General features: G+C 32.5%; 1 protein-coding gene across 3 annotated transcripts in view; it reads right to left on the bottom strand.

The window, feature by feature from the left end:
• LOC110032897 (tobamovirus multiplication protein 3) overlaps nt 1-14,479 on the bottom strand; it is a gene marked incomplete at its 5' end in the record, with an annotated part of 79,322 nt that overhangs the window by 23,851 nt on the left and 40,992 nt on the right. Inside the window, 4 exon segments of one of the 3 annotated variants that reach the window (XM_020736676.1) lie at nt 1,941-2,016; nt 2,320-2,394; nt 7,111-7,175; nt 7,972-8,032. In XM_020736676.1, the coding sequence (XP_020592335.1) occupies nt 1,941-2,016; nt 2,320-2,394; nt 7,111-7,175; nt 7,972-8,032 (277 nt within the window). 3 annotated transcript variants of the gene reach the window in all.

The following is a 14,479-nucleotide window of genomic DNA, read 5'->3' as shown; positions in this document are numbered from 1 at the left end:
GATCAAATTATTAAAAGGTGTGAACGATTTAGATATCTTGGGTCCGTTGTTCAAAACGATGGTAATATAGATGAGGATATTAATAATAGAATTCAAGTTGGTTGGTTGAAGTGGAGGAATGCTTCAGACGTTTTGTGTGATAGAAAAGTATTGATTAGATTGAAAGGAAAATTTTATAAGACGATGGTGAGACCTGCAGTGCTCTATAACGCTGAATGTTGGCCTATAAAATAGAAGCATAATAAATAAGTTAAGTGTTACCGAGATAAGAATGATTAGGTGAATGAGTGACTTTACACTTAAAGACAATGCAAAATGAATATATCTGTGATATGGTTGGTATAGCTCCTGTGACGGACAAAATTAGAGAAAGTCGTCTTAGATGGTTTGGTCACATTAAACGTCGACCGTCTGATGATCCGATTAGGAGAGTAAATGTTTTAGATTCGACTTGTGTTAAAAAAGGCAGAGGTAGACCTAGGAATACTTGGCCTTATTGTATAAACAATGATCTTAATTTACTATAACTAAATGAAAATATGACACTAAATAGGACGCAATGGAGAAAATGGAATCATGTAACCGACCCCACGCAATGGGATTAAGGCTTTGTTGTTGTAGTAGTATTTCTTCAGAGACATTTGTGGAGTAATAACATACATGCATATTGATTTATTGTTGTTTTAATTTATAAGCACTTTTATTCATATTGAATGAGAGATATTTAATATTATTCTTTTATCTTTTATTTAGTTACAAATCTTTTTTATTGATGCTAACATTTTTTTTTATATATATTTTTTTTTATTTTTATATTTTTTAGAGAAACAATTGATTAAAGTAGTGAATATATATTTTTTAGAGAAACAATTGATTAAAGTAGTGAAATGAAATAATTATAGAAATCAACATTGTTATCCGTTACAAAAGAAAATGTTAGTCATTTAAATGAGTTGTTCAAGTTCACATGATTTATATTTCATGCTATATTTTTATACTACACATACTAAAAAATTATTAATTTATTAGGCCATTTAAGTTATATTTAAAATTTTTTTATATTTATGATGTCACCTGGTTCAACCCCAATTTAACCGTTGAATTTCCGGTCCGGTTTTTTGAACCTTGATCGTAAGATTAGAGAAATACATGTAAACATGATGCTGATTTTACAAAATTATAATTAAATTGACGGTTTATATGGATCCAAGAATAAAGGAATAAAAATTCTAAGCTGTGCAGAAAAACTAAGAATGCTAGCATAGATTTGTGGCAAAAGTAGGAAGGATAACTTAATAAATAATTAAATGAGAAATATGAATGAAGTATAATTCATTGAAGATATTGTAGTAGAAAGTAGAATTAGGTGACTTTGAAATGCCTAGCAGAGTAGAGAGTAGAAGATACTGATTTACGCAAAATAGAACTTGTGCAAAATGATTTACGCAAAATAGAATTATCATCAAAATTGTCAATAAGAATGAATAAAGAATGAAGTTCACAAAGTCAGCTCCACGGAGTTAGAATGATACTAACAAGCTCCTAGTGAACACCAAAATGATCTTGTAATCGACATCAAAATGCAATATAACACCCTATCTTTTTCAGCCCAAATTGATTCTCACAAATGATGCAACCAGTATTAAATGCTGCATAATTAGCCTTCTCATGTACTGAGATGTCATTGTTACACGTCTTAACATTATTTAACGATTCATAACCCTAAAAAAAGTATATATATTTGGATGCTCATTCAGAACCTTGTTACCATTTCTATAGAGGTAAACAAAATCCATATAATGAAGATGATGGTATGCGTGATAAAATATTGGATCAGTAAGTTTGCAGTAAAGAATCTAGATAATATAAATAAAAACAAAATCTCTGTAAATGAATAAACACTTGAATAATGCAGGTTAATTTGAGTAAAAGTAACTTGCCTACAATAAAGTACAAACATACAAATACTGAACCGGTTATGTAGTTGAAATTATCATTATGTCCAAAAGAAAGCATCTGCAAGTAAAAGCAAGTCTACTTTAAAGTTCCTATTTAACACTACAGTGAAAAGGATAATAAAGAAAAGGGGCATTTACATACATACATCCCAATTCCTAAACTTTGGTTTTTATGTTTTTAACACCCAAATCTTTCAGTTCACATAAAAAATACCAGCATTTTAATTTTTAAAAAGTAAAATGTAAATTAAGCATCGGTAAGGTGGTATGTATGTAGAAATTGAAGTTTAGGTGTTAGATATGTAAATACATAGGAATTGAGTGGTATGTATGTAAATCAACCTAGGAAAAAAAAACATACATGGACGCTTGTGGCAAGGGCAAGTGCTGAGCTTGATGTGAAGCATACAAGAGAAACAGCCGCCAAACTTGCAACCTGCATTAAAATAAATTAAAATTGTATTAGAACAGAATAATATAATATTTTAATATTACCGAGCCTTAGAGCATCAATTGGAATTTTAGTTACACTCATCCAACATGAGTTCATGGTATTATGTCACAAAGTTCTCTTCAATCTAAACAAAGCAAGAAACATGAAATTCCATATATAACCATGGGAGCAGCGAAGCCATTGCTTTTACAAAACATCAAAATAACAAGAAACCCATGAGATAATGAAAAAATTTCAACTTGTTACAACGACAATTGTACATGCATATGTCACTTACTAATTTTCCTGGAACGAGTGGTTAAGAAATTACAATTAGAGGTTGATTACATATTTAACGGATTTTATCAATCTGATAAGATGTTTAAACTGATCTAATTTCCCATTTAACGAGGAAATTTGTAAATCTGTTTCTTTTTAGTTTATTTTTAATAAGCAGAGTATTCAGTACAAAAACACCCTATATACATGCACGACTGAACCAACGCACATCAATCTCACTGATATCCTGCATTACTAGAAACTTCATGCATTGGTACACACTTTTTCAACCTATAATTAAATACTTATAATATGTAATTTTCTAAATAGCAAAGTTGCATATTTTTTATTATTACAACAAGTACTGGCAAAAGCTCAAAAAGTACTGTAGCAAATTTTGAGTTAGCAATAAATTGTTCCAACATAAATTATTACCCATTAATCCAGTTAAATGATTGAAGTATGAATACAGCTGGGCTTTCATTTAACTGAACGGCCAAAAGCTTACATTTACATGGGCTTAAGACAATATAGTGGAGAGATCACTTGGTTTCAACTTTAAGCTGAGAAAAATCTATTCCAAATTTAATTCTATCTTAAATCAAATTCAGATTGGGTCAATTTTAATTCAAACTTAAATCAAATTTAAATTAGGTACTTCTTGGTTTGATCCATTACCAGGAAACATGATTTCTACTTTTTCTTAGCCCATGCAGTGGTACAAAGGACAAACATAAGAGAAAAAATTAGCATGTAATCTTTTACGAGTGTGAAAACAAGTTCTACTTTACTTGTGCTGACTTGGCTTTGTTATATATGCATGCCACACACAAAGGACTAACAATGGATTACTTGTGAGTGTCAAACTCGTCACCAAAGCACTCTATTTGGCTTCACCATTGCTAGAACTTAAACTGGCCTAAATTATTTAAGAACAAACAAGAATGGAACCACCCTTTCCAAATATGCTAAAGTTTAGCTCTAGAGTCTAGTTACACTTCAATCAAGCTTAAACATCACCATGGTACATAAAACCTTTTGGAGACAAAGGCTTCATTTTTCACTTATCACATCATGCCAAGATAATCAAAACTTCATCATTCACTTTCAAAAATAATGCAGCAAATAAAAATCAATCGAACAAAATGAAGTCGACAGAACAGTAGTAGATGCTGATGTTTTGGTCTGTTTCAATGCAATCATAAGAAAGTAGAGGCATTCATCGCTTTAAATCATTTAAAAACCTAAAATTTTACAGTTAATCATCAGGGGTGCTTTTTGCGGATTTAATCATAGCTAAATTTTTATATATAAATTCTATAAAACCTAGATTTTTTTTTTTTTGAGTTTATATTAACAATTTACTGGCACTTTATAATTGCTTCCATCATTATATAAATAAATTCTAATTCATTTAACATATATGATGCCATGGAAGTTCTTATTTCGGATGTGAACGCTCATCTTTTTCATCTAATTAAGAATTGATGTTTGATCATATGTGAAGCCAAGATTCCTATCAAGAGAGGCAATCACCATTGTTTTCTTATTAATCTTCTCATTCTTTCCGTCTCTATGTTACCGTCTCAGTTAATTTTTAAAATCATTCTACATCAAATTAATATCAAATCAACAAGTCTGTCATTTTCCATATTGCATCACTTTTAAAACCAATGTGTATGAGCGCTTTCTTCCAGTTTTCCAAAACAAGAAAACTTAACTACCCCTTAATACTAACAAGCGGTATATCTAACGTACCGCACCATGTCTCCCTTATTCAGTTATAGCAGCAGAGAAAACTTCATTCAGGTTGGAAAAGGAGTCCTTTTCAAGTATATGAATACAAACTCGACCATACTCAACATTTACAACAGCTGGAAATTCATAATTCTTTTTCCTCTACAAAATTTGTAGCATGGTTGCATCACCACGGCTTCTCATTTTAATACACTGACAGTAATCGAGTTCGACCATAAATTTTCATTTTTTAATAATATTCAATAGCCTTAAGAGTACCTTTCTTGGTGCGAATTTTTGTTTCAATCTAATAGACTACGACAACATTACATTGAAATATGTTCGCTTCACCGTATCCTAGATATCCTTAGCAGTGGTAAAAAAATATAGGTATCGTTGAATTCTAGTATCATTGAATTTTATATCCCATAAATAACTTAGGAATCTTCTATATCCTGTATGGCAAAATTAATAATATATTCGTTTGGTATGAGGCCAATTAGGTGGCCAAACTTTTCCTTTCCTTCGAGAGAAATTTTCACAATCTAGAATTAAGGTAACCTCTTCTATGCAATTTGAATGAAGATTGAAAACTTTAGTACTCCCCTACTAAGGATTGAATAAATCTGTTTGATTTGACCAATATATCCCGGAATAGAATACATTTTCTTTAAAGAAATTTGTTCTCTTCTAGTTGGTGGTTTCTTGCGCTGGGATAAGTAGTAGGTGAAGTCAATGGAGTAAGGAGATGAAAGGCTGAGAGGGCAAGAAGAATATTTGGGTCTGCTAGAATAAAACAATTGCAAAAATAGGGTCAACATGGCCTTATTCTTAGAGTATTGATAATATGAAAGGGAGGATAAATGATTTAAATTATTTATATATTTCACTGGGGATCTAATCTCCCTATTTATCCAACAGAATTCTAGGTCACTCTCAGTAACTTCCACATATGAAACTACTATTAGAATTAAAGACAATAATATAGCTGCACACATTTCATTCCCAAAAAAATTAACGAGATATTTGCTCTTTGAAGAGCCCACAAATTGACAACTTACCTACACATTTAACTGCCAGCTTTGCAATCATATGGATTTGTGAGGTGGCCTCTAAAACTGCCAACAATTTAATCATATGGGATGGTCAGTGGGATTTAAATCATTGCAATGAATTTCCAGATAGGAATTTAATCTGCTCGTGTTGTTCTTGGCAACCTAACAGGTGAAATTAAAAACATACCAACTAGATCTATCATGGGTATTTTGGGCCCTCATATGATCCATAACTTCTAAAGATACAAAAAAAAAAAAAAAAAAAAAAAAAATTTAAATATCTAAATTAGAAATCCAGGCTTCGCTACAACAAAAAAGCCAAAAAGAAGTACCAGTAGATTATATTTAAGATCTACACTGGCTATACCCCTTCACAGCAAAGGATAAACAATGAATAGAGACATATAAGGGTACCGTCAAGACTGATAAAATGGATTTGGCTTGAAGAACCACTAAAATCAACTTTGTTTGTCTTCAAAAGAGTCGGACTTGAACCAATATGAATTACCAATAACAAACCAGAATTCAACCAAAATTGAATCACCTTCTAATTAAGTTCAGGTAAGTTCTCGGGTTAAATTAACATTCATGAGCTTGGCAACATCATTGTTCTGATCTAGGGCGTTTTGGAAAAGAAGGCTTCAATCTTCATTCATTGCATCATCCCACATAAACAAACTTCTATAAAAATCTTAGGATTAATGCTGCAATTAAAACTAAACCGAACAAAACCAGGTTGCAACAAATAATAGGTGTTTGTTTTCATCAATTACACCAAAATTAGTGCATGATGACTTTAAAAAATGCAAAGTTAAAAACTTACGGTCAAATTAAAAAGGATAATTTTGATGAATCGATTCATTGAACAGAATTTCTACATATAAACTCAAAAACAAAATTTTAGGTTTTGGCTGAGTTTATTTATATAAATAAAGAAGAAAAAAACTACAAATTTTGGTTCAAGTATGCCAGAGCAAACAGACGAGTACAGTCAACAATTAAACCATAAATAAAATATGAGTGCTTTCGGAAACTGATCTGAAACATAACTTATTAAAAAACAAAAACTATTTGGCCTGAATTGATAATTATGTCACTTTTGTACAAAAGAGAATATCAGCAGGTTACAATTAAAAATACGCATCGGTAATTACAGTCACGCCCAGCATAGCCACCTCACCCTCGCAAGTAAGCCCAGAGACCTGTGAAACCACAACAAGCTTGGCTCATAAAATTAGGCAGCACAACAAGGGACAAACTCTAGAATTGCCAAATAAGCTTCCCTCCACTGCCAAATAAGTCATCAGTCTATGTTATCTGCCCAAAGGGCATTCCCTAAGGAAAAATAAGAAATTATCGAAAAAGAGTACAAGCATAATTCCAAAAGATGATAGAACAACGATTCAAGAAAATTTTAACATAACAAAGTTACATATGCACCATAAAGTTTGAAATCTGTCAACATAGACCTAAACACAACAAATTTTAAGATGAAGTAAACCCATAAAGTTTGAAATCTGTCAACAAAGACCTAAACACAACAAATTTTAAGATGAAGTAAACTATAACAGATCCAAGGAGTCAAAACATGTTCAATAGTATATAACAAGTTTATGAATTGAAAATGCACTAGCCATAGAAAAAATACCTTCCACATTTCAGTTGAGGTCATCTCTGAACGTACCTTGCGCATTTTTGAAAATAGTATGCCTCCTAAAAAAGACCAAAAAAGGGAATCTACAAGTTCAGTATTAAAGCTGATAGGAGCAGTTAAAGGAAAAAAGGTAATTGGCAAAGACTACCAACATGCAAAAACAGATCAAACTTAGATGTTTAAATTTTGTCCAAACAGTTGTATTCTGTAATCTTGATCCATTTTCTGAACTGTGATACCTTAGACTGTTAGCATTTATATTAGGATTAGTGTCAAAATAGCCCATGACTATTTAAAATTAGTCCCCATACTCTTTTGATATGAGTTGAAATAGTCTCCATGAAGGACTACTTTGGCCCCTATTAAAAGAGTAATGGGAACTAAATTGACACTTGTATAAATTTTGGGGCTGAAATAACCCCTCTATAAAAGGGTCAAGGACCATTTTGACACTTTTCCCTTTATATTAATGAATTTTGCCTCAAAATCAATAGGGCAATTCTATATAATTTTCAAAAGATTCTATCATATGCCAAATCATTAAGGTATTCAGAATGGTAGACTCTGGATAAAGAGTCAGGAAAACTATCACTGAATTTCAATTTTCAACGTTGGCATTATAAATACTAAAAGGGATGACGGAAAACTAGATTTTCACACACAATATAGCAACCATTAAAAGGAATCACAATTACAAGTCATCCTCCAAAAATTTTCAAGAAAAGAATTGGGGCTCACATCCTTATGAGAAACGCCAAGGAAAAAGTTTTCTAGGCTATAAATGTCAACCAAGGAGCAAGAAATAAACGAAAAAAAATTAGAATATCTAAAATATGCAATAAATAAGTTGCTCACCATAGAATGCCAATGCTATTCCCAATATGATAATAAATGCAGAGAAAACATAAAGATAAACCTGCACATTGAGTAAAGAAAAGAAGATGAAAGCTCATCCAGAAGAGATAACTGTCAACCAAACAGTAAGAGACATACACTGTCAAGCAATTAACTATAAAATCAGTGCAGAAACTAAAACTAATTCCAATTTAAAGGATATCATGTGAGTTCCATAAATACATTACATCACTGGAAAAATTATAACAAGAAACAATTTTAAGATGCTTATAGTTTGGTGCTGGGATTTTTCATCAGAGAGCAATCTGTTCACTCCATCATTAGAAAAGGAGACAAAACGTTGCAGAAATAATAAGACGAGGCAATAGAAGAAAGGTAACTGGGTACAAATGGTGCAATTAGGGATCTTTCAAAGGGTAGGTATTTAGGATTTGAGAAGAGACAAAATTTGTTATAAAGTTTCGAATAACAAATATGAATTATTTAATTAAAATTTAAGTTAATAAATTTATTTTAATTAAAATTCCATTCTTAAAATTACAGGATTATAACTAGGCAAAATGAACAATATTGCAATGAAGGTTAAAATACATAACTTTTAGGGGCTTTCTGGCAACGGATTTATCTCGGAATTTAAGCGAGATGTAAGCTAAATCCGACAAACAATCATTTTGGATAAAATAAAGTCGTTGATTTGTTAAATCTGAATTTCATTGATTTAAGCCGCAAATCCGAGATTTACTAAATCCTGCAAATCAATGGATTTATGTTTCTACACTGAGGATTTATGGCAGTGGTAGGTAAGGGCTCATCCGATAACGTGGATAGCTTATCCTTCCTCCCTCCCTCCAACAGTCCTCTTGGCGGACTATCATTTACCAGGCAAAGATGTTATATCTATGGTGCAGGCGATTCCTTTTCTCTAGCGCAAATATCCCTAGCTTCTCTTTGCGAGCAATTTTTTCCCTTTCCCAGTTCCGATCACGTACTTTTTCTTCTTCTCAGGTTCCTTTTTTCTTTTGAATGAAGTTTGATTCCCATCATATGGAATGCACAAACAATTTGGTCTTCATCATCATGCATTCTTCCCATTTCCATGCTTTGGATTCAAGTTTTTTGTAGTTGTTGTTGTTTGAGATCGTGGCTTTAGGTTGCTATAACTTTATTGTTGCTAGTTTTTGTGAGGCATGAATGCTTTCCGGGTTTGTCTTCACAATCTAATGTCTATATACTGCAATTTTCTTGCTGCTAGTCTGATGCTCTACATGGATTCATCTATGTTTTGGAGTGTTGTGGAAAAATTCTATGGCAGGTTGCAGTTTGAATGCTCTTTAGGATACGAAGACAATAATGAACTATAGTGATGACATTTTTGTGAGAGGTTTCAAACTGTTGTTGTTAATTCTCTGATTAGGTTATGTAGTAATTTCATATTAGCATGAGAGTAAAACCTAGCTTTCATGTAGTACTATGGACGCAAAATTGGGATTTTTTTTTATATTTTATGCGCTATGTATGCCCCCAGTCTTCAATGTTAAAGGAAGAAGGGAAGGAAAATTGGGGTTACATATAGTTACTAAATTTTATACAATGATACTTTCAAGTACAATGTTTGAATTAGCCATGAAAGAAGGGCTTGGAGATGGAATTGATGGCTCCATTAGATACACACTATTTATCTATCAAGTCCAAGTACTAAATTAGAAGATAGTTGCACTACATTGAGACAACCCAAAATCAAAAGCAAAGAGAGGGACAAGCCCTTACAATAAATAATAAAACTGAGATGGAAAAGTAGCAAATATGTCATATTTTCCAATTTCAACTCTCATATTCACAATAGGTGGTTGTGTTTCTTCTTGACACATAATATAGACAAAGTGGTATATTATTCTTTATTCATATAAAGCATAATTCCTCCCCCATATAATTATTTTAAAGCTTAATAGAATATTGATTTTTTTTTTTTTTGTGTGGGCATGTACTCGTGAAGTTCACAAGATCATAAAAATTTGTTCCTGCTATTTGAGGACTTTTATGCATTTGTTCTCACATCTCCATTTGGATTTTTTTTTTTTCAAAGTTTTATCACTACCCTAACAAACAAGAGCTCTTTTTTTCCTCCAAGACAAATTGTTGGAACCTCATAGTTTCACTTTAAAAGTTCTACGCATAACAACAAGAGAAAGAACAACTAATGTCAAAGGCTTTGACCATTGAGATGTATTGAAAAATATGTTAAAATCATGGTGATGAGAATTGTGGAAGGTTTCAAACTATTTTTGTTGATGCTCTGAGTTAAGTTATTTATCGTTGAAGTTTGAAGTTTCTTATCTGTAGTTAATTAGCATTTCCCTTTTTCTTTTCTTTTTCTTTTTTTTTTGCTTTGAAGCTGCAATGATATTTTCTATTTTTTGGTTTAGAATAATATGGTTGAAGTAACTTAATCAGACTAAACGACGGGAAATTCAACATGTACTGAGTTATTAAATCTTGTGGTTCACTTGTGGCCACACACATGCACACACTTATATGAAAAAGGAAAATGCATGAATTTTTCATGGGAACAATTATACTCATTAGATTTTGCAGATTTTCCTCTGTTTCAAGTATTGGTTCATTTTGATATTTAAAAAAATATGGAATGCATGCACATTGGTCATGTTGCATATTGCTTTAAATATAAAATTGCTTCATTGTGTTTTAGCACATGAGTTCATTGCACAAGTTAAGTAAATTCCTTTCGTTAATATTATAAGAATCTTCAAAAGCTCTAATTTCTTTTATAGGTTGTTGTTTTTTGAAAAACATGGGGAAAGTTCATTGTTTTCAACATATAGTATCACTTTTAGTAATATTAAAATTTGTTATTCATTCGTTAATAAAAAAAACTTTCTCACGTTTATCATAAATGACCTAGATAAAGTGTTATCAAAGTCCAACAAAGTTAACTATATTCAATGTTGTTCATTTGTAGGCCCTGTACAAATAACAACGTCAATGTAAGAACCTGTTACTTTAATTCAGCTAAGATGAGCTACGACTTGACTGCTGACTCAAAAACATCAGTTATGGTTGGAAAATGTAAATTTGGTGCAAAGAAAAATACAAAAGCGAAGACTTCATCATAAAATCAAAAGATCTAAACTAAAAATTGATGACAATTGTTTAGTGCAATGAATAGAATATCTAACATAGAGTCCAACGACCAAAATAAGTTGAATATAAAGAGAGGTTATGTCGGTAAGTGGAATCTTAACTTTTGTAGCTTAGATTCTGGCTTATATAAATACCATGAAATGGTTGCCTTTTGGATTTGGTATAATATTTGAACTTAATTTGTTTTCTTTAGTTATTATGTTTCTCTTAGTTCCATTGACCAGCCAACTTTTTATTAGTAGAAATGAAGAAATTTGTGCTCAAAAGTTCACTGCGTCATGTTAGGGGTAGCTCACGACCAACTCTTGATGATGACTAGTCAGTATAGTTTGGAGAACCCAAGAGTTCAACTCACACACCAAAGTGGTCGGAACAACATAATGTAACTCTAGGGAGTCACTTATGGAGCAATACATCCGCAAAAAAAATTCTCTCGGATGTGCTAAAAAAGTTCATGGAGCGATATCGTTAAAACACTTAATAGACGATTAGGCAATCCATATTTCATACCAATTGTGATGACTAAGTTCAAAAATATGAAAGTCAACTTCAAGATTGTGTATCAATTGTCTAATAGAAATGGTTGGGGTTGGGATGAAGAGTTACATTTACTAGTAGCAACTGATGAGCTTTGGGACGAGATTTTACAGGTAAGATTAATATAACTTTTTCCAAATTATTGCACTTACGTAATTGTGCTTGCACAAATTAATTCAAGTCAATGAATTACAAGGGAATTTAAAGTTGAGTCCTTTTAAACAAAATCTATTTCACCAATACGATATATTCAAGAAGAATTGTGCAAAAAATATTGTTGTTGGAGTATGGGTGAAATCGAGAATTGATCAAGAGTTGAGAAAAAAATTTGTTGGTTAGATTGTAACTGCACCAATGGATTACATAGTCGAGGATGAATTCATGGCTTCATATGGTGTTACCTTTATCGAGGATCTTAGCACTCGACAACCTAATGCAGACCTTTAACGATTACCCAACTGAGATCAAGAAACAGACCCACAGAGTGCTGGAACCAAAAGATGTAGTGTGGAAAAGGTTCCGATGTCTCGACAATCCAAAAGTAGAGTCGATAAGGAGCTATTTAACAAACTACTCTCTACGCAGGCGGAAACCACCACAGCTCTGAAAGAATCGTTGGATCATAATGTATCGGTATCAATAAATGATTGTCTTGAAAAAATAAGAAGTTTAGCTGACATATCACAAGAAGCCGCACTAGGCTTTCTTGATGCGCTCAACGAACATGAGAATAATAAGTATGTTTCCTTAGGAAATACGGCCTTAAGCTCGACGTTGGGTTGAGCATATTCTAGCCAAACAACCTCATTATTATTCATATCTGGCATGGATATGAAGATCGTTGACTATAGTGTGTCTTATTGTATCTTATTTATTTCAGTGAGAATAATCCTCTAGCTTCATTGTTGCACTGTGGTATGATTTTCCTCTATATTTCATATCCTTCGTTATATTAGTTGTGTTTATTTTGTCCAGTTTATCATTCAGACATCGTTATTTCAATTGTAACCATTATTTATTAACGCTCGATGAAATATTATCCTAGGCCGTATTGTGTACTAAAATTTTGTTTCAATATCACATGTATGCCTATTTACTCTCGTGAAAGTTTATCAAACAACATGCACAATCTCATTAACATTTACACGGATGTAACTAACGCCCTTACTGAGCTATTACTTGGAGTGATGGATAGTAGTTCATCCGACGATGATGAGGTATCACTAAAACCGATGATTGATAGGGCATACACAGGACATCAGTATGTAATGAATGCTCTTGTTGGACATCCCATATGTTGTTATAATTGTTTTAGGCTCTCACCGGAAGCCTTTACCCGATTACGAGACATTCTAGTGAATCACAATCTATTAAGTGATACCAAAAATATAATTGTTTCTAAACAACTTGAAATTTTTCTTAGAGGAGTTGCACATGTTCATTCCTACAAACAATTGTGTGAATTCTTTCAGCGTTCATTAGAAACAGTTGGGAGATACATCAATTGTGTATTGCAAGTCATTATCCCTCTGACTGAGGAATACATTTGATTGCCAGCTGAGGATTCCAAATGTCAACCATTCATACGGTTTAATCAACAATTTTAACCTTTCTTTGAAAATGTCATTGGGGAAATCGATGGTACACATATACATATTGTTGTTGATCAGGATTCACAGAACAGATATCGTAACCGAAAAGGATTCACATCACAATGTGTGATTGCGGCTGTTTCATTTGACAGTCAATTCGTGTTTGTTGCAACTGGTTGAGAGGGATCAAATCCTGATATGAAGGCCCTTTGTTGGTCGGTTGACCAAGGGTCTTTTCATGTGCCACAAGGACGATATTATCTCTTTGACTCAGGATATGCTAACACCAACTAATTTAAAACACCTTATCGTGGTTGTTGATATCATTTTAGTGGGTACCATTGATGAGGAACTAGGAGTTACTCCGGAGCAAAAGAGATGTATAACCATCAGCCCAATTATGAAATGTAGTTAAGAGAACATTTGACATATGGAAGGAGAGCTTTCAGGTTTTTAACCCATGCATCAATTTCCATTAGACATACAGGGTGATATAGTGATTGCTCGTGTCATCTTATATAATTTTATCGATCGACATCACGAACACGATATATACTTTAGCATGTCCCAGATATGAAAATTGGTGAGGTGATGAGCACAGATGATAATACTTTAGCATGTCCCAGACTAAAATACATCACGATATGAAAATTGGTGAGGTGATGAGCACAGATGATGACTCAAACGTGCATGCGAGTACTAGGGAAAAAAATGAAGGTGATAAGCTTCGTCACGCAATTGCAGCAAAAATGTAGCAGTCACATGTAAGAACTTTCTAAAAATCCTCTCCTTTTCATAAATAATTTAGGCATTATGTTTAGTTTATTTGTGTTGCAAGAATCTCAACGAAGACGACACAACACTTGATCATTTTATTTTTTTTTAACCCGAGTTTTTTGATGTCACACTAAAATCAGCATTTTACCTTCAGCTTGAGATACACGTGACACTGAGTTGCGAAAATATTTCTTTGGTATTGAAAGTGAACTGGAAGCTGAGTTCTTACTATATTAGTAATGTTCTGTACACATTGGTTTTCAGTGCTCCTTTTTATGGCAAGCATATGGTCTTTTTATTCACTCTCCCTCCCTAATCAATTAGCAAATTAGCTGGGCTTTAGATCATGGATGGTTCCCTTAATTAAGCAATTTCGGATGTGTACTTTCTTTATCTATTTTCTTTTGGGGATATCTGTTTTTTTTTTTTTGCTTCAATGAGGA

The sequence above is a fragment of the Phalaenopsis equestris genome, unplaced genomic scaffold (assembly GCF_001263595.1).
Source record: "Phalaenopsis equestris unplaced genomic scaffold, ASM126359v1 Scaffold001053, whole genome shotgun sequence".
Classification (NCBI taxonomy): Eukaryota; Viridiplantae; Streptophyta; class Magnoliopsida; order Asparagales; family Orchidaceae; genus Phalaenopsis; species Phalaenopsis equestris.
The sequence above is the reverse complement of the archived record's forward strand: the minus strand, read 5'-3'. Positions and strand labels throughout refer to the sequence as shown.